This window comes from Idiotropiscis lumnitzeri, chromosome 20 (assembly GCF_059441095.1).
Source record: "Idiotropiscis lumnitzeri isolate Australia: NSW breed Sydney's pygmy pipehorse chromosome 20, RoL_Ilum_1.0, whole genome shotgun sequence".
Classification (NCBI taxonomy): domain Eukaryota; kingdom Metazoa; phylum Chordata; class Actinopteri; order Syngnathiformes; family Syngnathidae; genus Idiotropiscis; species Idiotropiscis lumnitzeri.
The window spans coordinates 7689726-7713605 of NC_142410.1; the positions used below are offsets into that span (position 1 = coordinate 7689726).

General features: G+C 44.5%; 2 protein-coding genes across 8 annotated transcripts; one reads left to right on the forward strand and one right to left on the reverse strand.

Moving 5' to 3' along the window:
- Nucleotides 1-82: 82 nt before the first annotated feature.
- On the reverse strand, nucleotides 83-11131 carry synpo2lb (synaptopodin 2-like b). 4 transcript variants are annotated; one of them, XM_088284094.1, is made up of 5 exons: nucleotides 11056-11131; nucleotides 10366-10597; nucleotides 7617-8002; nucleotides 6668-7032; nucleotides 83-3661 (listed from the first exon to the last, which is right to left on the reverse strand). In XM_088284094.1, the coding sequence occupies exons 2-5, from the start codon at nucleotides 10465-10467 to the stop codon at nucleotides 1320-1322; spliced, it is 3195 nt and encodes a 1064-aa protein (XP_088140220.1). In that variant the 5' UTR covers nucleotides 10468-10597; nucleotides 11056-11131; the 3' UTR covers nucleotides 83-1319. The 4 variants fall into 4 exon arrangements, with proteins under 4 accessions (XP_088140220.1, XP_088140217.1, XP_088140219.1 ...); XM_088284091.1 differs by having other exon boundaries at nucleotides 10366-10600; nucleotides 11056-11129; XM_088284093.1 differs by lacking the exon at nucleotides 11056-11131 and adding an exon at nucleotides 10681-10872.
- On the forward strand, nucleotides 10890-23334 carry sec24c (SEC24 homolog C, COPII coat complex component). Of its 4 annotated transcripts, XM_088284087.1 has the most exons (25): nucleotides 10890-11258; nucleotides 12673-12851; nucleotides 13709-13789; nucleotides 13930-14059; nucleotides 14176-14342; nucleotides 14770-15408; nucleotides 15485-15627; nucleotides 15890-15958; nucleotides 16419-16527; nucleotides 16603-16730; nucleotides 16823-16961; nucleotides 17026-17141; nucleotides 17210-17334; nucleotides 17992-18183; nucleotides 18464-18557; nucleotides 18629-18745; nucleotides 18877-19047; nucleotides 19128-19224; nucleotides 19512-19657; nucleotides 19737-19875; nucleotides 19944-20062; nucleotides 20485-20664; nucleotides 20764-20949; nucleotides 21049-21138; nucleotides 21384-23334. In XM_088284087.1, exons 2-25 carry the CDS (start codon nucleotides 12692-12694, stop codon nucleotides 21522-21524), a joined length of 3678 nt encoding a protein of 1225 aa, XP_088140213.1. In that variant the 5' UTR covers nucleotides 10890-11258; nucleotides 12673-12691; the 3' UTR covers nucleotides 21525-23334. The 4 variants fall into 4 exon arrangements, with proteins under 4 accessions (XP_088140213.1, XP_088140215.1, XP_088140216.1 ...); XM_088284089.1 differs by lacking the exon at nucleotides 13709-13789; XM_088284088.1 differs by lacking the exon at nucleotides 15890-15958 and having other exon boundaries at nucleotides 10891-11258.
- The last annotated feature ends 546 nt before the right edge of the window (nucleotides 23335-23880 follow it).

The window sequence follows — 23880 nt, forward strand, 5'->3', positions numbered from 1 at the left end:
AACTGAACAGGATTGGTGACGAGGCTGTCGGTGTGAAAGTGGGCACTGACGTAGGTAACACAGGAAGAACGAGAACGACAGCTGAGGTGAGTCATGTCTATTTTTATTTAGCAGCCTTGTCTCGGTGGACAAGAAACAAAAAAAAAAAAAGACACATTGTCTGCCTATTGTTTCACATAGGACTAATTAGCGTTTTTTGTGGTTATATTATGAAAAGAGAAAAGTGCAGAAAACAGAGGTGGGAGTGAGTCATATTCTGCAAGTTGTAAATCAGCCTCAAGTGTTTTTAGTTGGATGGCAAAAATCAGGCAAGTCGAGTCATAGCATTACTTGATCAGTCATAAATTAAATTTGCACATTTCTTAATTTGCATTTAATATCTGTATTTGCTCTGCTAACGCATTAGCATTATTTTTAATGGTCCCAAACCAGTCTTCGTATTGAGTGGTGTTTTATTTCCCTCTAAAATACGTAAGCGACGTGAAGCTTAATTCCTGTTTGGCAATTTAAAGCGAGTTGTCATAGTTGTCTTTAATTATTTATTTCCCCACCGATTTTATCAAAAGCAAAATCCTTAAATCCCGATGTATTCATCTTAAGAGGTCCCTTCCTAGTTCGTGTTTCATGAAGTTGGTGCCACACTCCACATATGGCATAATGCTTGTTTCCAGGTTTGCACACTCCACTAAAGTAACTTTGTTCGAAAATAAAGCAAACGGCACACTGTCTTGAAAATTCTGATTTTTGAAATGTAAACGGGCAAGCCTTGTCAAGTCGTAGTTCAAGTCAGTCATTCTCAGTTGTTTCGGCCAAGCGAGTCTCGAGTCCCTCACAGAAACCAAAGCCTTCACCTCTATTTTTCATATGATTAGAAAGAGAAAAAAAACAACGCAATATATCATGTTTGGATGCAAAAGGTTGGACTTTTTCTACTTTGAATGCTCCTCCAACATTGGATCTCGTTTTTCAATCACTTCCACAACTAAAATCTGTCGATTCCCACATCCTCCGCACTTCATTCAACATCTTTCTACTGCCTTTCTAATAACTAATCTTTTAAATCGCTCTCTGGTACATTTGTCAAACCACCATGTTGCTTCTAAATTTCAACAAACTGCATCAAGATGTCCAAATCAAAGCGTGTCCCAACCCCCGCGAGAAAGTGGTTGACATTGTTGATGTTGTTGTCAGTCCAAAATGCTTTTTGCGAGAAAACACATGTCCACAGACATGAATAACAATATTACCAAACTCAAAACACGTGGACTTGCTTTTAAAATAAAATGCTTTATATTCAGTCCGGACTAGAATGTGCGAGCTCAATGTGCGGAGGAGCCGGGGCGCCAGACGCAAGCCTGAAGGCCCAGGTTGGAGGTGCTGAATCTGGGTCTGGGAACCCTGCTGTACTGGATGCCGGTGGACACCTGCTGGTTGGCCGCCGGGGGTCCGAGAGGGCTCAGATCTGGGGCGCTCTTAAACTGCCTGTCAGCTTGTTGGGGCTGGGGGTGGGAGAACGTGGGGGACTGGACTGCATTTGGAGGTGATGCGAAAGTGGGAAGCTGAGGGAGGGGCGCTGTGGGGGCAGGGGGCGGTGGAGGCGACAGAAGACCCGGAGACCACTGAGATTGGTATGCGGTGGGAGGCGTTTGAGGGTGATAAGCTGTTTGGGGTGTCGGGGAGGCAATGTCGGAACGCCACAGTGGTTCGCCAAGAGTGGTGGCTGATCGAGGTACGATCACCTTCAGGGCGGGGCTGGGGGCTTTCGGAGGGGGGGTGGAAAAGCGTTTCACCTCGTACACTCGTGCCGTTTTCTGAGGACCACCTCTCTGCTGCTGACTGGCGGCGGAGTCCTGGGGACCCCCGTAGGTGAACAGAGACGAGTTGAGCTGGTAGGGCTGGTGGTTCATGACGTCCACCTGCTTTTTGGCGGATTTCTTCCCTTTGGATCCAGCCAGTCCTGATTTTGTCGCCTCCAACTTCTTTTGGGCTTTGGGAGGGCACGAGGGTGACAGAAGAGGATTGTAACTAATGGGAGGGGGGGCACGTATGTTGGAAGAGTACTTCCAGGTGGCTGGGAGGGAAGGTGTGGGTGAAGGCTCCCTAGTTTGGGAAGGCGAGAACGGTGCCGGGGCGACGGAGGGACTCCGCTCGACAACATAACGATCCATCCGGTTCTGTCGGCGGGCAAACAGTTGACCCCCTTTCCCTGCCAGCTGAGGTGTTTGAGGGGTTTGCGGTTTCGGGGCAACAGGCGGCGGTCTGTGTCCCCGCTGAGCCTGCATAAAGTTGCAAGCTTCTGCCCCCAGCCGCATCCAGTCCTCCTCAGGCCCGGACTCGTGTCCGGCCTCAGCAGCGGTTACAACACCTGACTCTGCGCCCGCTGTTTTCACAAAGCGGTCATCCATGTTTTGCACCATGGACATCAAGGCAGGGTTGGGAGACACATCTTTGCTCCGGATGGCGCTGAACATCGGCTTTTTGTTGCTGCGACCGCGGGCGTCATGCAGGATGCCAGTGCGGGCAGCTGGCACAGAGATGCGCTGCTCGCGAGTAGCCAGTGAATCCGAGGCTGAGGTTGGAGGGGTCAGTGCAGTCGTCATGGCAGCGGGGGTGGAGGGATGGGCGGCTGGGGAAAACTGAGTGGGAGGAACCGTAGAGACTTGGACCTGGGAGATGGGAGACACTCCAGGGGAGGAAGGCGGACAAAAGGAAGGTGGGGAGTGAAATGGCTGTGGAGGGGAGAAGGGTTGCACGGGGTGGGCCGGGGGACCTTGAGGAGTGATGAGGCCGGAGGGGCCAAAAGACGAAGGGGAGCTTGCCGAGGGCGCAACGCCGTTGTTCCGAGGCGGGATATAGAGCGAGGTGCTGGACACCGCTCTCCTCCCGTCCACTGCCGGATAGTGAGTAGGCGTGATGGTCACCATGGAGACGGCCGCTGTCGGTTTGGGCTGGGGAGGGCGAAACATCACGGAGGTCACCGACGAGCGGGGCGTCGCAACGCCGGAAGTGAAGGGGCGAGCTGTGCGATTGAGAGCAGCAGGACTTAAATGTTGGTCAAGGTTTGGAGTCGGACTGAGAATGAGATGTGGGCCGTTTTGATGAAGTGGTGGTGTCAAAGGGGGTGGGCTTAATGTAACACTGGCTCGACTTATGGAGACTGGACCCCCATTGACAAGAGGCACAGCTGACGACATAGCACCGTCCGGTTGCTTCATGGTCTCCAGCCCGAACACCTCCAAGCTTGGAATTTGATTGACAGGCGCCACAACGCTCGAGCGATCAAGACCCGGGCTGTGATTGCTCGCTGTTGGTGTGGGAGGCGGGCAGGCGGCGCTCCTCCTGTCCAGCAGGTCTAAGTAACCACTATCCCACGTGGGGTCAAATGAGGCAGAGAAACCCTCCTCGTCCACTTCGGAGCTCTGGATGGAGCTCCCGCCTTCCTCCTCTGTCTCCCCCTCGGTGTTATCGCCCCCTTGGTCGTCCTCAACCTTGCCGAAGCAGGTCAGCGTGTACTTCTTGGCTCTTTGCCGCCGCTTCTTGAACATAAGCACCCCCTTGGAGTTTGGGTTGGGAGCATCAGTCAGCAGCGAGGCGATGGAGCGGCATTTGGTGCGAGCTTCTTTCACTTGCTTCTCCACTAAACTCTCCCCGCGCTGCAGTTCTGTGGAAGAACAACGTAAAAATAAGGTCAGGACAGGCAAAAGGCAGCTCTCTGTATAAAAAAAAAAAAAAGTATTTACTGAGATATCAAAACAGGGATACATACAAATGTGACCCAGATTGAATTTTTTTTGCCCGTATGCGACAATATTTAAAAAAATAACAATCTGAAGGTTTCATTCCAATGTTTTAAAATCCCACTTGGGTTGCGTTCCTATGTGGTCGAAAATCATTTACATATCGGAATTTTTGCAATGCGACCGCAGTCTGAACAGCCAGGTCACATTTATTGGACCGAATACCGAAAGCCATTGAGTGCCATTGACGGCTAAATACGTCAAAGATCCATTTTTTAACTCGGCTGGTAGAGAATGAGTTAACATTTTATTTAGCACAATTCCAAAAATTTGTGAGCAAAGCCCATTCTTTCAGACACGGGTGATAATTCCACAATGTGTCAATACGCCACACAGGATTTCATTGTAAATTATTTTTGTTCCTTAAATATCAAGACTTGTATCAGCAGACTCCATAAGAACCCAATGCCTTAAAATAAGGCCGTATGAGCCCAATACTTGGTACGCGCCCATCCCTAATCTGTACTTCTGCTTGGCAAAAAGTAAACTGGCCCCAACCAGGCTGACGAGTTCCGTACGGTGACAGAGAAGATTAGCGGTGACAGATAGCCGTATGTGTTATGGATTTACGAAAAGGAATTCCTGCTGCTTTCCAACGATGAGGCACACAGTCCAGGAGGGTTAGATCACAGGGTCCCTTCTATGCACAGATGCTGTTTTGGCCTCGGTGTACATTATGTACCCCCGTTGAGTCTGAGACTATTTAAAACGATGATAACCTTTGCTCGTCTACCATAGATTACAGAAATCTCATTATTGTTGCTGTCCAATAAAAAAAATGCTGGAATTTTTTTTTGTTTTGTTTTCTTTCTTTCTTAGTATTTTTTTTTAAAAGGATAAAACCAGAATAACTCCACATTATGACTTAGATGCTTCATACTACATAAAAACAAAAACTGATCAACTAAACAAATTGGCATGAAATGTGGAAAAAGTCCTCAAATTTTACGACTTTTAAAATTTCTTCACAAAACGCTAAATCTTTTTTGTTCATATAAAATAGTCAAAGAAAATAATGTATATATTTACAAAAATCATTTTCATTTATTTAAAAAAACATCATTTACATGTTTTTAATTTTTTTTTTAATTAACGTGATAGTTTACTTCAATTACGGGCGCCGAGTAAAATTAAATAATATAAATATCAACATTAAATCAAGAGTTCTAACTTCAAAATCAAGTTTTAAATAATAAAACATTTTCGTAATATTTGATGACTGGTCAGTGTCAAAACAGATGCTTCATTTATCAGAATAAGAACATAATATTCAAGTTTTTAACAGCAATAGATCATTTCCTCCAATTCGTCATTTTTGTCTTACCTGTGTTTCGGCTTGTGAGTCCACCTGCTGAATGAGATGTTGGGTCTCTCATCTTTCAAGACTAATTTAATGTGTGTGTGGATGTTTAACCTCCCCCACGCCCTCCTATAGCGTTCACACCCACACACACACGCACACACTCGCGCACTGTCCCACTCCAAGGCACTTAGCGGCTGCTCCCTCTCGCTCAGTGTTAAAGACCTTTTGTTGTCTCCGTCCCGCCACCCAAAGTGACGCATGATGTCAAGCCACTATTTATGTCTGCCTGACTCGCATTAAACACCTGTCACACACATACACACACATAAAATCAGGAGACCGCATCACCAGGAAATATTTAGGCAGCGATGTCATTATTGGACATGTGTGCCAATGGGAATATAATACAGTACATGAGCAAAAAATAGATATGTAAACTGTAGTTTGGATTTTAAAAGGCCCCTTTTGCTTCATTGCTTGGATTTAGTACTCATAATTTAGAAAAACTTTTTTTTTTATTAAGATATAATTTTAACAACACAATTTGTGTGCATGGTGAAATCTTACTCGGTATGCCAAAAATAGACCCAAACTGTCATATTGGGCTCTCATGATGTACAATTTATTTGCATTATTGCATTTTTTTCCTCTGTTTCAGTCATTCTGGGAGAATCAAACTTGACAAGTTATTGCACTTCCTGGGAAACCAACGTAACAGGAGGGTTAACATGATATACATCCAGTTATAGATTATCGAGGATATGCTTGCTCATAACTATACTGACTCGTACTGCATATGCAACGCACCAGTCTAAAGTAAAGCCATCTAAATGTGTAATTTGAGAAGATATATATATATATATATATATATATATATATATATATATATAGCATATGGAGGATCCATGTGGGCCATTGGTGTGATTCTATAAATATATTTAGTTATGAAAAGAAGGCGTAGCATACTACCAAAAAATCGCTCAGGCCTGGAATAGAGCTTGACGTTATGCTGAAACTGCAGTAAATGGCCACTAGAGGGCAGTGAGGTAACAGCACATTTAGTGTTGTTCACAATAGTTAGACTGAACCCTCTTTCTTATTATTAATTTATTTTATATTTTTAAATATCATTTGACATATTTGTTTCAGTGTTTGAATGCGTTTTTTATCGGCCGCTAAACTTAATTTCTCATTTTTGCCACCCCCCCCAAAAAAAATAAATAAATAAATAACTATAAGCAATTAGTTTTTATGACATTTTAAGTCAAATGCAAACTTTGGGGGGGGGGGGGGGGGAGAAAAAAATCCAAATTGTGTATTTCAATTTTATTTGATCAAACACAAAAAAAGATTAAAGACAGTCAAATCCGTCTATTATCCAAACCGCTTAAAAATGTAAATATTAAAAAAAAAAAGTCTTTTTTTTGTCAAAATAAACTTACCAAAACTATAACAAAAGTAGTGATATAAAAGACCCCCCACCCCCAAAAAGTCACAGAAATGCCCAAAATTTTGTTTTTACCATATAATTTCCCCATCGATTGTAATAAGTGGCATATGTACTCACTCGCTTGTCGTGCTTTGTCCATATAGGTGGAGGTGAGCTCCTCGCTCACAGGACCCTGCTGGGGCCCCACCATCGGCACCAGCTGACTACCGGACCCCAGCATCAGGGCCTCCTTGGCCCGCTCAGGAGATACCAAGGGCGGGTAGGTGGCAAGTCCCACGCAGGCCGCCACGTCCTGGAAGCCGCTGTCTCCTTCGCCCTCAGCCTCCGCCAGTGCTCGCTCCGGGGTCGGGGTGAGTGAGTGCGGGGTGACGCTGTGGTCTGGGGTGGTCCACCCTGGCTGGGGAGACTGGTAGATAAAGTCCTTATGTGGGACGCCGTGCCACTGGCCCGGAATTGGTCCTCCATCGTTAGCACTCTCATAGCTTCAAGACAGACGAAGGAAGATCACAAATTAAATGAATGGTAGTTTCAAAAGAAAAAAAGAAAACTAGCATTGTATTGTAGAATACAGTTTTATGAATTGAAACAAGTGGCAAATGTTTAATAAAATAAATAAATAAGCATGATTTGTGAGCCTAAACTCCTGTGCCCTATGAACTCTGCATAGCAACAACTTGCAGCGCTCTTTTTGGTCCGAGGATCTGACTTTGACTATGCTCCTTCCAACTCTCCTGGTCTTTTCTCTCCAATGTTTGGCAGCTGAGCCCTCAGCACCAAAGAAACATGATAGTCAGCATTATTATTGTGCACATTTATTTGAATTAAAATGATCTTTGGGGCAGGGTTGAATATGTCCCGTGAGTTCTACCTAGCAACAAGTGGCAAATGTTAAAAAGTATGACTGGTGTGAATTATTTCATATATTATTATTCTTGGGGTCAATGATTGTGCCCCAACAAGTGGCAAAAAAGTAGTGATTTAATAAAACAAATGAAAAAACACACTGTTAACTCTGTTTCGACAGTGTCTGTCTTTCACTGTGATCCTTCTGTCCTTTCTTCCTTACCCACTCATCTCAGACGTCTCCTCTTCCTCCCCGTGGTTGTCGTGGCGAGCAGGTGAACGAGCATGCGGAGGTGTGCGGCGCGGGCGGCGGTGCTCCTGCGAACGCGTGTCTGCGTCGCTGTCCGCCTCGCCATAGTAAGCCTCGCTGTCCGGCGGGGAGGTGATGCCGCCGGGTTCGACGGAGGAGCTCACCGAAAGGAGCGGAGGTGAGCAGCGAGCCGGGTACGGCGGTGGCCGCTTGACCCTCAGGCGCAGCGTGGAATTCTGAGCATCGATGAGGATCATGGCCTGGGCGTGGCTGAGCTCAGCACATGCATGGTCGCCGATGGCAACCAGCTCGTCATGCTCCTTCAGCCCCGCCCTGCATGCTTTGCTTCGCCGCCGTACCTGCCCATTGGAAATGAAGCAATAATCATACAATCAATACATCACACTGGTGACTCTCTAAAACACAAAATATATTTTACTCCCGACAGGAAAAAAAAGACTAAAAAATACATATTATAATTGTCTATATTGATAGATTTAACCACAATGGACCGGCCGTTTAGGAGTTCTCCCAAAATACCCAATGGCCACCATGTCCCTGGTGTCATGTGGCGTCATTTCAGCCACGTCGCAAAAATCTGAAAAATTACGGTGAGAAACCAACTCTCTTGCGTTTCTTAATGGGCCCATTTAACGCGCCGCATAACATCTGTCCTGTCATTAACGCTGTTAAAATATAACTGTGCGTCAGAATATCTCAACCAGTGTGAGTGTGATGTGTGCACTCTATCTGTCCACACACACTTACACGCATCTTATCTAATAGGTGCGATGATGAGAATGTTCCCAGTATTTCGCCTTTATCAGCAACGCTGACGTGCAAGGACAACTCCTGCACAAATTTTTCAAATTTCACACACACACAGACAGAGTCTGACGATCGATCGGCACACAGCACATTGGAGCAGAATGAAAGGGTGGGTTTGAACAGCTGCGTCACCCGTCGGGACCAAAGTGGGTGCATGCGTGTTATTCAACATATGTCACTCACATACCCAGAATAAAACGTTTATGGGAGAAATACAAAGAAAGACAGAAAGTAACTTGAATAAAGGAGTTAAAGACAGGAAAATGTTTATGTGGCGTGTGTGTGCATGATGTGTTTTTAATCTTTATGTGTGTGTGAACAGAAGGCATTTTCCATGACAGGTTTCCGACTCCTCTTAAAGGAGCTATTCTTATCCTGCAGCTCTGTGACCCACCATTCCCCGACCAGGCTTATCTGAGGTATGCGCCGACTCAACCCCCCACACACACACGCGCGCGCACACACATATCAACAGCTGGATTCACACACACTGATCTTTCGCATCAGATGGCGGGAGCAAGGTCACAATCCAAATGTTCATATTACAGAGAAGACAAAAGAGCTTTGGATGACATTTTCAGACTAGCATGATTGTATTAAATCAAGCACGTTCATTATCTAAAGTCGAACAGCTACCAGGAGCCTAACTTTGAAACTTGAGTCCATATCCGACATGTGACACATAAACCCGTAAATGAATCGCACGGGTTACAGTGGGCATTGCCTTCATAGGATAGCGAGTTGTGTTGACGAGCACTTTATTATTTATTTTTTCTTTGAAAATAACGGGCCAGCACAGTCTCATCGGTCCTTGTCGCATTAATAGCGTGCCTATACGGGGAGCCGAATCGAGGACGGATGCTATTTTGACTCACTGCGTGTGGCTGAAATGACAAACAAACACCCACTGAGAACTTAACCAGAATTTCCAAAAAATGATTGATTTCCAAATTTTTCGAGGTTTTTGAACACAAACGGTGGAGCAACATATGTAGACAGGTAATACAATGCGCTCAGGGGTATATTCTTCATCCTCTGTGAAGAACCACGAATAATACTGCAGCATACTGAGGAGCTGTGAATGTCCTCTTATCCATTATGCGATTATTATGCTCTTTCCAGGTGGCTAAAATGCACTCAAGGTCTACCGAATTGAAGCTAAAGTGTGGCAACAACAGTTTAATTCTTTAGATATGTTTTTAGAAAGTGCACTATTATAGAATGCTTTTTTGAACAAACTTATTTGGGTTTTTTATTTGTGTGGGGAGACTGCAACGGATTAATGCATTTTCATTCCTCTTAATCAGTAAATAAATAAATCACTTAGTTTTGTGGCCTTTTAACATACAATATATTTTGTGACTCATAAACACAACACAACGCAGTTCAGGACAACCGACGCACTAAACAAACCATTGAACAGTCAAAGTCCATTCTGTGACACTCTGTTGACTTCCAAGTTGTTCTATTTGCAAAGGTTCCCCACAAGCCAAATTCATCCATTCCAACGGTCATAAAACCGTTATTAACAAGAACAGGGCATGTTTTAAGTCACATTTGAGCCTCTCTAACTGCCGTACATGTGTGGGAAGAAGGAAATCACTTTAAAACTAAAATACAGTAAAACTACTCACACTTTGAAAATAAGGCGACTGCCTTACAATGGAAGGGCACGCATTTAGGATTTGATGACCTGATTCTGATGTTTTCACTAAATTTGATATTCCCATTAGCCTTCTAGCATAATCGCCCTGAGTTATTTATGAAAGTTTTCGCAAAACAAGAATGCAGGTATTTTTTATTGATATTGTGGCCGTACAATAAATGACCATCACAATGCAATGAATGACCACCATCTTAGGTAGTGTATCAAAAATGGACGGCGGCGCCATACCTTTGCCACCTGCAGAGGCTTCTGCTGCTCCCTTCCTCCCTGGAGCCTGAACCCCCATGGGGAGCCCCCGGAAAGGGACACCACGAATTCCTCCGCCACCATCGACGCTCCGGGTCTTCTTCAATATATGCTTGTGTGTTTGAGGGTCTTCGCTCACTCACACTGTGCGAGTGGCCGACGGCACACGGCCCAAGTGAGGAAGGACAGGCGTCGGGGCCCGGCTGGCTTGCATCTGCTTCCACGGGAATGCTTGGTTGGAGGGCAGGCACTTAGATGGTGTGTAAGTGTGTGTGTGTGTGCGCACCTTCATCATACCCTTCTATTCAACACATGCCGTGTCACTCTCTGAGGGGATGCTTGCTCATACACCATCCAGAAATAACCCTCTCCACCCACACACACTCGTACAGACGCTTAAGCAGGGTGGAGGGCTCAGCAAGATTGGGCCCGGGTAGGGGTGGGTTTAATTTGAAGAGTTTCTCTGGGTTTATTGTCATTTTAGGCTTCCTCGGTAATTAATTCTGCTGTTTTGTTTGTTTCTTTCCTCAAAGTTATCAAAACAGCCATTGTATACAATAATTGACAGTGAAAATGCTATTTGACTTTTAACTGTTACTTTTTCTTCTTAATACAAATGTCTGAGTTTAATGACAGTGTGAGTGCCTTTGTCACCTGAGATGAAATTGGTACCTGGAGGCGGAAGTGACTGTGCACAGGCCGGATGTGGACGTGGCATACCGCTGCAGCAGTTCCGCTGAATGTCCGCTTCTCACTCCAAGGAGGGATTAGTGAGAAACACTCGTGGACGACATCCATTTTCCCTTTTAAACCGCGAGCCGGTTTAGGGTTCACCGCGAACACAGTGACGCCTTACTATTCAAAACACTTTGGAGGTAGGTTACGATGTGGGGGGTGAAAAACGGTCAGACGTGAGCGTGACATCCTCGTCCGGCTTTTTTTTTTGGCCAGGTTAGCATGTTGATGCTAATAGCATTGGCTAAAGTTGCTGCGGTGTTAGCAACTGGATGTCATTTAGCTTTAGCAGGCATGCTAATGTTCTAGCTCCGGTAGTGGTTTGCGCACAGCTGATTGAAACGCCGCTGTCATAAGCGACTTGGCCGACTAGCACAAGTTAGCCACTCACCTCCGCCGCCCCAACAATTTAGAGTTTTATTGAGTCAACGCTGTTGTACTTTATACACGATCGTCACCATAAAAGTCTTGTGTGTTATCTTATATTTGCTGTGCCCGCGGTTCGGTCACATTAGCTGGCTAGCGAGTTAGCAGTAATGCGGCAGTGAAGCTAACACCCTGCGAACCCTTAATAGCATTTTCAATTAACTCCACATTGGGTTTACTTTATCAGCCACTTCACTTGATAACGATTTAACGTCTTCTGATCGTAATTTTAATTTGAACACACTCTCAAGTGTCGCAATTGTGTCACTCGCTACAGGCCCCAACAACCCAAAAAGAGCAACACGGCGATTGTGTTTCTCGTTGTAGTTGAATTATTTAAACCCGTGCTCGTTTAGCCTGTGTTTGTCTTGATAGATGATACTCTGTTGTAAAAGTTAGTCCTCCTGTTAAAATGTTTCAAGTCCGCCACTCGAGCTGAGAGATTGACATTGGACACCATGAAGTTACCCATAGTTATGTTTTGGGTTAAGTGGGCTCATTTATACAAAAATAGTGTATTTTTGAGTAACGTTATGATAATCTGTATGTATTAAGTTAAAAATAGTGTAAACCCTTGCTTAGCAGGTCTGTCTCACAGTACTCCGTTCGTCGTTTTCTTCTGGGCTCCATTACATGTTAAGGAAATCTAAAATGTGCAATTGTGTGAATGAATGTTTGTCAGATAAATATTTTCCTCAATGACATTATCAATGAGGTTTAATGTAATAAATATCCAAAAAAGTATTAGAGCTAATGAGATGTAAACCATTTCTTTCCCCTGACGTTTCTACTCGTTGGATGATTACCTGTAAAGCTGTCAGACATTATTGCGTAACGAGGGTTGAAGTGTCCATCCAATTCAGTATTTGCACATATCGCAGATGCTACTACTCATATATACATGGTTTGTATTCAAACTTGATAACACTGTGGTTTTCTTTGCCCTGGAAACGTGAACGGCATCCAGTTCAGGGTGTGTGTTCCAGTCAAAGCAAATAAAGGTGTTGCCAGGGAACTTGTAAATATTAGCGTCTTATGCTAAATTTGTTTGGATGTCGTTGAACGGTATCTTATAACTGGCGTCTATTTAGTACCAAGCAGTTGATTTTTTGTCCCTGTGTTGTCCAGATTTAGGGATGAACTGAAGATGAATGTAAACCAACACACTCCCATGGCTTCTCCTTATGGCCAGCCTCAGCCTGGTTATGGGCAGCCCGCCTTTGCACCCTTGGACGGTGGTTACCCGCCGCCTTACGCACCTTACAATGGCCCTATGTCAGCCTACCAGCCTGGAGTGCCACCGCAAGGTAAAACCCAGCACATGTTTGGCTTCGTTTGATATTTGTGGAGGTGTATTAGGGCCACACAGAAAATTAGATCAAGCGGTATAGTAGTTGTCATTTTGTGAAGGGAAACTTGTTTAGCATTGCATGGAAGCAAGATTTTATCATCTTAAAATGTTTTGATATAGTAAAGAAATGTAGACATGAAAACAAAATTTTACAATAAACAGCTTTTTAAAAGCTTTAATCGTAAATTTATAACATGGAAAAAGTCCAAATGTGAGAGAAGAAACTCAAAATATTAAGAGATTTTGTAAGGGGGAAAATACATTTTATAAGATAAACAATCTTTGTGAGGAGAAATTTTTATTTTATTCTGAGGTAGAAAATACTTTTGAGTGGAAACATGAGGGAAATAAATTTACACAGTAGGTTCATGAAATTATACTGCATTTCATATAAATAATTTTCTGAAGCGTAGTTGTGATTTTAATGCAAAACCCGAATCACAAGCAGCTCTTAAATTTATCAGGGGAAAATGAAGTCCAAAGGTTAGATGAAGTCCGTGCTCATGTTCCAAGAAATTTGACAGCTTACGTGAAAAGTCAAAATTTTAAAAAATGACATATTACAAGGCAACATTTTACAGATATGTTGTAATTTTCGAGATGGAAAAAAATCATAATTGGATTAATAAAGTGATTGGTTTATTATGATTATTGGTTGTGCTTTCACGCTTTAAACACCAGTAACATTTTTCCAGTGTCTCCTACCATGCTAATCACAATCTGTGCTGCCTACACGTGCCTTGATACTTTTGCCTCGTCATGTCCTCCCGCCATTACCAAACTTTTTCCCGTCTTTCCTCTCTTGTATTTCAGGTTATTCATCTTTCACCACCTTCCCCTCTAAGGCTGTGCCAGCCAACCCCGTTTCAGAGCTCTCCTCTCCTCCTGACCTAGGTAACGCCTTCCTCTCGCTTTTCTCATTGTTCAATCCTCGCTTACCCACTAGCGCATGTCTTTCCTGTCATTCGCCCCACAGTAGCAGACTTTGTTTTTGTTTTTTCAAACAATAAATGGAATTTGTATCCATCTTTCAGGTCACGGCAGGGCTCCTCCCAATTCTGGGCCACCGCCTGTATCAACTCCTCAAGCATACACACAATATGGTAGTCATCATCAGGGTGACGTGCAGAATGGACCCCCACCTGTGACGCAGGCGCCCCCAAGGTACTGGACTAGATTATGTTCTCACATTTCAATAGTCTTTATAAAAAAAAAAAACAATTAAAATAAAAAAACGGCGATAATATTCTGTGGATGATGATGATTTGGTATGTTTCCAGGCCCGTTGCGTCCCAGCCGTACAACCAAGGAGCAGCCAATCTTTCGGGGCCACCCACTTCCTACCCCCAACACTACAGACCCCCGCCCACAATGCAACACGTCACTAGTCAGATGAGCGGCATGCAGATTAACTCGGGGCCGCCGAACACCACAGGGCACGGATACGGTACTAACGTGAAATAAGAAATGTTAATTTCATGTGGCAACAAAGGGTCAGATAATTTTTTGTTCAAAAAGCCATCATTTTTCATGTTATTGTTGGGGGGAAAAAAGTATTTGAAAATGTTATTTACCTGCGTGATAAATTAACTAATATATTAAATGTGTGCTTTTGCGAATAGTTAACTAACTAACTTAACTTAATTGTAATTTCATGAAAATCTCAGTTACAATACGATGCTAAAATACGCTGCACTTTTTGTTTTTGCAAGGAAAATAAAAAATATTTTTAAAAAGTCAGTTTTAATGTCCATATGCAAAATTTGAGGGACAAAAACCACTGTTTTGGAATTGAATTTTTTTTATTTATTTTTTTTTAAACAATCCTTATTAATAGACTTTGTTGATTGACACGTTGCCGTGTGTCTCCTCAGCTCCACCTCACAGCACCCAACCGCCTGTCAGTAGCTCCTTCCCAGCTGCATCTCCTGCCACTTACACGCAATCTCTGCCACCTGCGTCGTCCGCTCACACCCAGGCGCCACCTGCTGCTTCTCAGCAGTACTATGGAGGCCCCCCTCCAGCCTCCCAGACGCCTTTCAATTCCTCTCTGCCCCCTTCTCAACAGCCGTTCACTACCCCTGTTCCTCCTCCACCATCCAGTCAGCCATCCTTTGCTCCTCCCGCGTATTCGGGTCCCCCGCTGACTCAAGCTCCTTCCCCATCGATGTTGCAGCCTCAGCAGTCCTTCCCCCCAACTCAGCCCGCCTTCTCCTCTGCCCCTCAGGGGTCCTTCCCTCCAAGAGCGCCTCCTCCCACCTCCTCTCAGTATCATCCTCCTCCAACGTCAACCCCCTCTGGCCAGTACCCGGGCCCGTTGCCGCCTCAGCAGCAACCCCCTTTCCCGTCAGGTCCCCTTCCTCCCAGACCGCAGATGCCCCCTACGTCCATGTCTCAGAGCAACCACTTGCCTCCAGGACCACAGGGCCCGTTATTCCCTCCTGGACCCCTGCAACAGCAGATGCCCCCACCTCAACCTGGTATGCCCGGAGGGTACCCTCCCCAGCAGAATGGTGAGTAGATTGAGTGAAGCACGCTATAGTATATAGAAATGCTCTAGTGCTTATCTGCTTTTATTTGACCCTCCAGGTGCATTTGGTCAGGTAAGAGGCCCTCAGCCTGGGTTCTCGGGCCCTTATCCTGGCCAACCCAATTACAGCGCTCCGGGACCAGGACCGGGTCCGGCCCAACCTGCACAGAAGAGACTGGACCCGGATGCCATCCCTAGCCCAGTAAGAAGCCACAAGACACATTTTTCACATCCACGTCAACTCTCTTGCCACTGTATTATTTCTCTGTATTTGCGCATGCAGTAGCGATTATCTCAAAATAGCTCTACTGACCAATTTCTGTCTGAATAACAATTCTTGCAACATCTCGCTGTGGTTTCACACTGCTGCTCCTTTTCCTTTTTTTTGTCTTTCAATCTGTGGTGTTGATTAATTGTTGTCCTGTTTTGCACAATGTTGCCGGACAAACTGTTTGAATGTAAAGCAAGCGTCTGACATGCCGAGCGTGCAGAAATCAAGACATAGAATAGACCCAGACGCTATTCCCAGCCCAGTAAGTGTCCTCGTGTGGCTCTTGCTCTTGTCCTCCCGCTGGCTTTCCCAACCCATCCCCACCACCGCTTGAACTTGCACCGTCAGTGAAAAGCCACCGTTTTTAGTGTTTGAAATCTTTTTGTCCTCACAAATACTTTTATTTTTAGGGTGTGATCAGTTTTCTGCCCCCCTTGCCCACGTACTCTCCATTCGCTGCATGTTAGTTAGTCTTCACTTGCATGCCCTTGGGATCCACCCTCTTTGCTGGGGATTTAATTTTGACAGGACTGAGAGGGCTGTGTGCTTTTGTCTGTGAAAAGTGAGTGTACATTTGTGTGAGGGAGGCAGACTAAAACAAAGTGAGTGTGGGAGAGAAAGTGTATGATCGAGACTAGTCAGAGTGGCATGCTTGTTCAAATTTCCCATTCTGTGTTTCATGCATTTATTTTTTTCCTTCCACCTTTGTGTGCATCTTGTAGATCCAAGTAATCGAAGATGACAAGGCCAAGAGCACAGAGCCGTTCAGCACAGGCGTCAGGGGTCAAGCGCCGCCGCTGGTTACCACCGACTTCCACGTCAAAGACCAAGGTGAGCCCTCCAACTTCCCCTTGCTGTCTCTCAAAGATGTCATGCGTAATTTTTCACGTGCGCATGCGTTTGTAGGGAATGCCAGCCCCAGGTTCATCCGCTGTACGGCCTACAACATGCCCTGCACGGCAGACATGGCCAAGCAGTCTCAGGTGCCGCTGGCCGCCGTCATCAAGCCCCTCGCCACCTTGCCAGCAGACGAGGTCAGCCAACCTCTCTCCTCTTTCTTTTATGACACATAATCTCTCGTCTAGCAATGAAACGTCTCACTGCGCATTTATTTGATTATATGTAGACGCCTCCATACCTGGTGGACCACGGCGAAGGTGGTCCCATCCGATGTAACCGCTGCAAGGCCTACATGTGTCCATACATGCAATTCATCGAGGGAGGCCGTCGCTTCCAATGCGGCTTCTGCTCTTGTGTCTCAGAAGGTGAGTTTTTACATGTTATTGCTTTTTAAAACAAGCGATTGATGATCTTTGTTTGTGTGTCTAGTTCCTCCTCATTACTTTCAGCATCTGGACCACACTGGGAAGAGAATGGACTTTTACGACAGACCCGAGCTTTCGTTGGGCAGCTACGAGTTCCTGGCCACCGTCGACTACTGTAAAGTGAGTCCTCTGGTCTTGCCACATCCGAAAATACTTAACAAGTCTTTCACGTAACTATTTTGTTTTAGAACAACAAGATTCCTCAGCCTCCGGCCTTCATCTTCCTCATCGATGTGTCCTACAATGCCGTCAAGAGCGGCATGGTCAGCATTGTCTGCCAAGAAATCAAGACGCTCCTGGACCAGCTGCCCAGGTTTGTGCTCATGGAAGAAAAGAAAATGGAATGCAGCGAAACCTCGCTGTTCGTGGAGTTAGGCAGAATGCCCTGAGATGAATAGAAAGAAAGTTGGTAATAATTGACGGGTCAACCAACACAATAAGATATTCATCAATCTGTCTTCTGTGCCTCCATGTAAGATGAGGATCCTAAGTTGATTAATTTTCTTACGGCATCCTCTTCTTACTAGCATCACATTTTTCTAGAATTCCTCAGAGAAGTTGATGCCGGTGCTGATGGTCTTTTTCTACAGCTCAGGGTGTTTGGGCGCTTTTGTTTTATTGGGTGGGGAAACACTTTTTTTTTTTTTTTTTTGGGGCAGAGCCCAGAAGCCAGAACGCAACACGGTTATCTCTCTTTTTAAAAAATCAGTCAGATGCACAAGTTGTCATTTTTTGTTTAATATTACTTCACATCTAAATGAACTGAATTTGAGGCTACGGGGCATGGACGATTCAATTTGTCGACCTGCTGACAGCTGTCCACTCCGGTCAGAAGAAATATGAGTTTTCTCTGATTGCTTCCCAGCAGTGCGGGAGGAGTTCAGGGAAGGCGATGTCCACAAAACACTTTCGACATCTTATTTGGTGTAGTATCGTTATAAAATCTCAATCTCATTGTTCTCTTCTCCAGAGAGAACCCAGACTCTGACTCGGCGGTGCGAGTCGGTTTCGTTACCTACAACAAGGTGCTGCACTTCTACAACGTCAAGTCCAGCCTGGCTCAGCCTCAGATGCTGGTGGTGTCAGACGTGTCGGAAATGTTTGTGCCACTGCTGGACGGCTTCCTCGTCAATGTCCGGGAGAGCCGGCAGGTCATCGAGAGGTGGGCGTGACGCACAAACTCCGGGTTTCCACCAAGCGGTACTGGGGACGGTTTGATTTAGGGTTGATTCCAATTTTAATTGAAGAGGAAGGCTTCATAAGAAACGGAAGGACAGTTGTGGTGGATCTCTTCGTGATATGGAGCTATTTAGTATATTTCTAGACTTTTGACAATGGAAGCAAGATTTTCATTCAAACCAAATGGTGCCGCTTGGTGGTACGGGGCTTAAACATTGCAAGAATGTAAAGGTTCGATTTGGTCAAACATCTCTGTTCTGCAGTTTGCTAGACCACATTCCAGAGATGTTTGCAGACACCCGAGAGACTGAGACAGTCTTTGGACCTGTCATACAGGCCGGACTGGAGGCGCTCAAGGTAACTTTCACCGGTCCAGGTCTTGGGGGGTTCTGTGCTGTGTGTATGTAAAACTACATGATGTCCTTCAGGCGGCAGACTGCGCGGGAAAGCTGTTTGTGTTCCACACCTCACTGCCCATTGCTGAGGCCCCTGGCAAACTCAAGAACAGAGAAGACAAAAAGTTGATTGGCACTGATAAGGAAAAGGTAGTGTGTGCCCTCCCTGGAATATATTTTCCCTGATGTACTGTGTCAATGTATATCTTTATTTAACTATACCTTGCGTGGTCGTGTTTGCTCCTTGTGGTAAAAACTTTGTGACTTTTGGTTCTATTCAGACAATGTTTCAACCTCAAGTGAACTTCTACAACACACTAGCCAAAGAGTGTGTGGCACAGGGCTGCTGCGTGGACCTCTTCCTCTTCCCCAACCAGTACGTGGACGTGGCGACACTTGCAGTGGTCCCCGTCTCTACTGGAGGCTCGGTCTACAAGTACACCTACTTCCAGGTTGGCCATTTTTCAGGCTTCATCCTGAAATATTTCCGTCAGACGTTTTGACAGAACAATTACACTTCATATCTTTCCAGGCTCAGTCGGACCAAGAGAGGTTCCTGAATGACCTGAGACGAGACATTCAGAAGCCGATTGGCTTTGATGCTGTCATGAGGGTTCGAACCAGCACAGGTGAGTCTCTGCTTACAGTAAATCAGTTGTCACTATTTGCGGGGGGATAGGGACTGAGCCCTCATGGGAATAAAACTCTGAGTAGTTGACACCCTCTCTGAGAAATGTTAATTGCATGTAATTGCCACAAAATAGCGTCAAAGCACTACTTTAATCGACGTAACCTGCTTACATCATCGTTCTTTGACATGATGCTACAATACGGCGCCAAAGCCATACTTTGGATGCAATTTCATTTTCATTTTTGTAAACGGTGTTTAACTTGTTCATTCCTTTTACTTCCTTAGGAATTCGTGCGACAGACTTCTTTGGCTCGTTCTTCATGAGCAACACCACCGACGTGGAGCTGGCCGGACTTGACTGCGACAAGGCGGTCACGGTGGAGTTCAAGCACGACGACAAACTCAGCGAAGAGACCGGGGCGCTCGTGCAGGCAAGTGCTATTTCTTCCGGTGAAGCTACGCAGTGTTTCTTTCAGTCTAATAAACGCGCTTGCTTGTGCCCCCCTACAGTGCGCCGTGTTGTACACGAGCTGCGGCGGGCAAAGGCGCCTACGTGTCCACAACATGGCCGTCAACTGCTGCTCCCAACTGTCCGACCTGTACCGCAATTGCGAGACGGATACCATCATCAACTTCCTTTCCAAATTTGGTGAGGACCCACACTCTTAACTTTATTTTCCTATTTTTTGCAGCTCTCACATGTTTTGTTTTTCACAGCTTTACGTGGCATCCTGAACAACCCCACAAAGGCGGTGAGGGACACTCTGGTCAACCAGTGTGCTCAAATCCTGGCCTGCTATCGCAAGAACTGCGCCAGTCCCTCGTCAGCTGGTCAGGTACAACCCTAAAATGTCTACCATGAACCAGGAAACGCAACAATCGTCACTGGCTTAACATCGTCGCAGTTTGACTTTTATCTTTGTGTGGCGAGGAAGCAGCAAGCAGTGAAAATGAAATTGCTATTTTGTTTTTGACTCTTGATACATAGACATGCTCATTATTTATCCGTTTGTTTCAATCTGGTCATCACTACCTATTCCTCCACCAACATGGTGCTCCAAACTCAACCTTTCAGTTGCACTTATTAAATTCTTGGTCACTTTGAAATAAATGTGAATCTAAAATTTTATAAAACATCCAGCACCCTCGTGGAATCAATAATACAATTAACAGCTACATGGACCAGGATGTTCAAAAATGACCTCCATGCTTCTTCAGCAGTAATCTCTTGATTATTTAAAAAAACAATTTTCTCCAGTTGATCCTCCCCGAGTGCATGAAGCTGCTGCCTGTCTACCTTAACTGCGTGCTGAAGAGCGACGTGCTATTGCCCGCCGCCGACGTGTCGCTGGATGACAGGGCGTACTTACGACAGCTCATCAGCTCCATGGACGTGTCCGAGACGCATGTCTTCTTCTACCCGCGTCTGCTGCCACTGGTACGTCTTCCTCGTGACAAGAAACTAACAGTTTCCCATATCCCGCCTGCTTTAAATAATGAGATAAATAAGAGTGGTCTGGACGTTCCTATTTCCTAGATGAAGCTGGAGAGCGGTTCGTTGCCGATGGCAGTGAGGGCGTCGGAGGAGAGGCTATCCAAAGGCGGCGTGTACCTGCTGGAGACGGGCCTGCACCTCTTCCTGTGGGTTGGGGCCAACGCGCAGCAGGAGCTGCTACTCAACATCTTCGGGACATCCAGTTTCAGCCAGATTGACGCCACAATGGTGAGGGAGTGCTCGTTGAGGCCCATGTTTCCAGATTGAATGTTTCTCTTCTCGAGTGCAGTATTTTTCCCTTATTTATTTTTTTATTGAATGTTTCAGACATGTCTGCCCGTCTTGGATAATCCTTTCTCACAAAGACTCCGAGAGATGATCGACTCCTTCAGAGCGCAGCGGTCACGATACATGAAGGTAAACTATGCTACTTTCATTGGCATTCCCATGATATCGTTCAAAGATGAACTCTGTATCGAGATGTTGTCTGATTTCTAGTGAAGCAGTTGTTGTAATTTTTGACTCCTCAAGACACCATTGTTGGTTTAAATAACGGAGTATAATTAAGAAATGGAAGTCATATGGTTTCATTTCTACTGTCACGATTTAATATTCATTGTTAATGAATTTTTTTCCCACCACTTTCTTCCCTGCTGTCGCAGCTAATGGTAGTGAAGCAGGAGGACCGCTCGGAGCTCATCTTCCGACACTTCCTGATGGAGGACAAGAGCGCGAGTGGCGGCGCGTCCTACGTGGACTTCCTGTGCCACATGCACAAGGAAATCCGCCAGCTCCTCAGCTAGACCCCGCCGACGCCGCCATCTTCTCCTTCCCACCTCTTCTTCCTCCTTCCTGTTTTTTCTTTTTTTTTTTTTTTAAACCAAATAAACTCCTCATTGTCAGTGGAGCACCACAGCTGGCAGATTATATTGTGTGAGTGTGTGAGGAAATGTGTGTGTGTGTGTGTGGGTGTGAGATAATCTGATGTTAATAGAGCGTCACTCTGCCTCAAATCGACTGTGAGCGAGGAGGATGAAGAGGATGGGGACGAGGGAGGGTGATGTATGTATGTATATATATATACGCACGCACACACACACACACACACACTGAAGAATAATGTATGCAACAGGACTGTATGTATTGACTAGCACTGACTAAAGGCTGTTTAAAGCACCCTCTCCCATATATGGCTTTTTATATAAAATCAAATCCCGTTATATAGGAGGTCTCCATACTAGCAAGACACCAATGGAATCAAATAAATGCTGTAACCTGATCTCCTCCGCTGCCCTTTTAATCTTTGCCTTATAGCAATCCACTTCCTCTGTATGTGCGTCTTTGTTACTGTATTTAAAAATAAGTTCCCGTCAGCTTCTCAATGTCCTTTTGCTTTTTATGTTCACTTATTCTATCCAACAATCTAGCCCCATAATGGAGTTATTTTTCATAATGGCCCTAGTGTTGGATTTTCTTCACTTTTACAGACTAATGCTAATTTTTGATTGACACACAAATGGAGTTATCTGCCACGGTAATTAACTAGTCGTTCATTTAACGGCACTAAAGAGTGTTAGCTTTCATGACAACCCTTGTGTTTGAGTGTATAGGTGTACCAAATGAAACGTCCCCACTTATAGAGGCCATTATTCAAAAACGCCACAAGAAAAGCGTGCACTTTTGTAAACGCACTTGTGTTGCTTAAATTATCTTATGCAGGTGTACCTAATGAAGTGTCCTCATTGCACACGTGCATCAACCAACCGTATTTCTCATAATGCCACAAAAAATGATCTTTTGTATGAATCCCTTGTGTTAGTCTCCATTATGTGTACCTAATGAAATGTCTTAACTTGGCACATCAAAGCAACCTCTAATTTTTCCGTTCAATATTGCCATAAAAGACGAGCGTTTTCTTGTAAAGCCCCCCTTGTGTTAGATTGTATTGAGGTGTACCTACTGAGGTGTGCACTTGACACATCGTGGCAACCGCAATAAGTATTTTCATTGAATAATGCTACTGAAATAATGAACTTCACATTTATGGTAAATGCCATTAGAGGTGTACCTAATGAAGAGTCCTCACTTCCTTTGAGGAAGTGTACAGGTACTTGCTCTATAATTTCCGCGTGGCGTGATTAAAGCGAACGAATGGACCCGTGCTGAGCGTTCTGTGTGTTTATATATGTATATACATATATAAATATATAATCTGTACAGAATTCATAGCGACAAAGCCTTCTAATTCAGATGTGATGGTGTTTTTTTGCCGTCACAAATGTAAAAATCGTGGCTTTCACTAATGAATGGGGTTAATAAAGTCATGACTGACTTTTGAGGAGGGAGTGAGTGCGTGCATGTGTCGGTCCTAGTGAAATTTCTCTTGAGGAACAGAGGGACCCTCTAAAAAACCCACCAATCACTTTTTGTTTCTTTTCCAAAAATTTGTAGAAATGTGTTTGGTGTGTGTTTGAAGCCCTCTGTTCTGTTACCTTGATTGAGCCGCCATCTTCACTGTAATCGTCATTGTTTTTCCTTTTTTGTGTTTTTTCTTCCCTCCTTTCTTGTTGCCTCTTGGGACTGCTAATAAAAATGATTGTTTCAAAAGTGAAATCCAACACTAGTCTTCCCAAGTTGGCTTCATTTGGAGCACTGTACATTGCTACCAATTTAAAATGCACCCAAGAATGTAGAACCATGGGATTTTCCCCCAAACCAATATAATCCTAATCCTATTTGAATTTGAAGTCGCAATTAAATAGACAAACTAAGCAAGGAAAATCTCAAATCATAGTTATTAACTGTACAAAAATAGTCTAAAAAAATGATTAAAACCTCAATTGAAATGGGACAAATATGAAATTAAAACAGTAAATAAATTAAGATATTTGACAGATACTTTTTTATGTTTAAAATAAATGCATTTTCGTTTCAAAATGCCTATAATAATGGCAATTTTTTTTTAAAACTATTCAAAAGTGTACGTTAAGAAACAAAATAAATTAATATATAAATAATAAAAATAAAGGTTCACCATTATGCAATAGAGAGCTGTGACTTCCTCCAAGCAATTGGCAAAAAAAAAAAACTGTAAACCAATTCATATCTTTACAATCAACAATCAACTCTTTCCTTTTTTCTAGGGCTAAGAAAACGTGA

Excerpts from the sequence above, each read along its gene's own strand:
- sec24c (XM_088284087.1), top strand. The coding sequence starts at position 12,692 with ATGAATGTAAACCAACACACTCCCATGGCTTCTCCTTATGGCCAGCCT. Across the intron at positions 18,558-18,628 it reads CCGGACTGGAGGCGCTCAAG|GCGGCAGACTGCGCGGGAAA; the intron begins GTAACTTTCACC and ends GATGTCCTTCAG. Across the intron at positions 20,063-20,484 it reads GTCCCTCGTCAGCTGGTCAG|TTGATCCTCCCCGAGTGCAT; the intron begins GTACAACCCTAA and ends AATTTTCTCCAG.
- synpo2lb (XM_088284094.1), bottom strand. The coding sequence starts at position 10,467 with ATGGTGGCGGAGGAATTCGTGGTGTCCCTTTCCGGGGGCTCCCCATGG. Across the intron at positions 8,003-10,365 it reads AGCCTCTGCAGGTGGCAAAG|GTACGGCGGCGAAGCAAAGC; the intron begins GTATGGCGCCGC and ends TCCAATGGGCAG. Across the intron at positions 3,662-6,667 it reads GGACAAAGCACGACAAGCGA|AACTGCAGCGCGGGGAGAGT; the intron begins GTGAGTACATAT and ends GTTCTTCCACAG.